Source organism: Mesitornis unicolor, unplaced genomic scaffold (assembly GCF_000695765.1).
Source record: "Mesitornis unicolor isolate BGI_N332 unplaced genomic scaffold, ASM69576v1 scaffold53708, whole genome shotgun sequence".
NCBI classification, from domain to species: domain Eukaryota; kingdom Metazoa; phylum Chordata; class Aves; order Mesitornithiformes; family Mesitornithidae; genus Mesitornis; species Mesitornis unicolor.
The window spans coordinates 1-1,331 of NW_010202229.1; the positions used below are offsets into that span (position 1 = coordinate 1).

The following is a 1,331-nucleotide window of genomic DNA, read 5'->3' on the forward strand; positions in this document are numbered from 1 at the left end:
ACTCCTAATATTCTGTGATTCTGTGAAAGGGGTGCTTTTGTGGCTCTTTATATTACTAGATATAATTTTCTGAAATAAGAAAAGAAATGAAAAAAACACATTTGAAAGAAGTTGCTGCACCTGCAAAAACACTCTTTAAGCTTACTATGAAATACAAAAAAGTGCACCCTTCTATATCTACATATAAAACATATTAGAAATAAAACTTGTGTAAAATGTTTGCTGTGCAAACTATAAAAACAGTCTGTCAGTCCATTCTTTTTCCTAAACATTGTGTCACACTCTCTTGCTTCCTACTGCAGAGAATCGCTGTTATCCAAGACCAGCCCACTGATATTTGTTGTCGAGAGATCTCCTCCATCATCTTCACCGCTGTCTACAGATTCATCCTCACTTTGCCCTGCCATCATAACTTGCTGAACAGCCAAAGTAGCACCATCGGATGACAAAGACTGGAGACTGTCTACATTCATGTTGACTGGAGCTGTAATTGTTACGACAGCACCTGGAGAAGCACAATCACAGCACTTTAGCATCTTCCTTGGTTTCTAATTTTAAGTAATACATATTTATATATAACAGAGTTTGTTGCTAATAAACAGGAAGAAAACCTAAGGAAGTAAATTAAAATAAAAGCTATATAGGTTGTCAAACACTTAAATATCAGGAAATACCAGAATTAAGTTGGCCAGGAATCTTAAACTTAGCTATGTTATGGACACCCATTACAGCAATTCTCAAATCAAGTCATCACAAGACCACTTCTGCAAAGTATTCCAGCTTAATTCATTGCAGAAAAATAGAACTGTTCATAGAGATTCAAAGTGACCTAAATGGATGACGCTGTTGTCTGATTCAGCAGAGGCTGAGGGAAAAGTTTATAAAATTTGGAAAGAAGTAGAGCAGCAGGTGGAAGGACAGAAAGAATGGTCCTGAGTTAAAGCAGGTATTTATCTTTCTTAAATTGAGTCTAATTGTTTGATCTGATGCTAAGGAAGTTACTTCAGTCAAAGTCTTTAGAGGCATATATATACAATTGCAGATGCTCAGACTCTCTAGCAATCGTGAAAGGAATGTGAACAAGACGGGGAGTCACGAAACTGAAACTGCAGCCCAATACGGCTAATCAAACATAACACTACTGATGTGCATATACATATTGAGAGAACTAAGTTGCATATCTAACCTCTGAAAAGCAAGTCTCTCAACTTAAATTCCAACAGATTAGCCCCCAAAACAGAAAATTTTTAAAGAGGGAAAAATGGACACATTTCTTTTATGTTTTTTTCAGATTAAAAACACATGTATACTGAAATATCAAGAACTCTTTC

The 1,331-nt window shown here is 35.8% G+C and overlaps 1 protein-coding gene across 1 annotated transcript in view; it reads right to left on the reverse strand.

Annotated features, from left to right (window-relative positions):
• Window positions 1-293: 293 nt before the first annotated feature.
• LOC104545230 (homeobox protein PKNOX1-like) overlaps window positions 294-1,331 on the reverse strand; it is a 4,193-nt gene continuing 3,155 nt past the window's right edge. Inside the window, exon 4 of the mRNA XM_010190313.1 lies at window positions 294-505. Within this exon, the coding sequence (XP_010188615.1) occupies window positions 294-505 (212 nt within the window). The remainder of the gene's footprint in view (window positions 506-1,331) is intronic.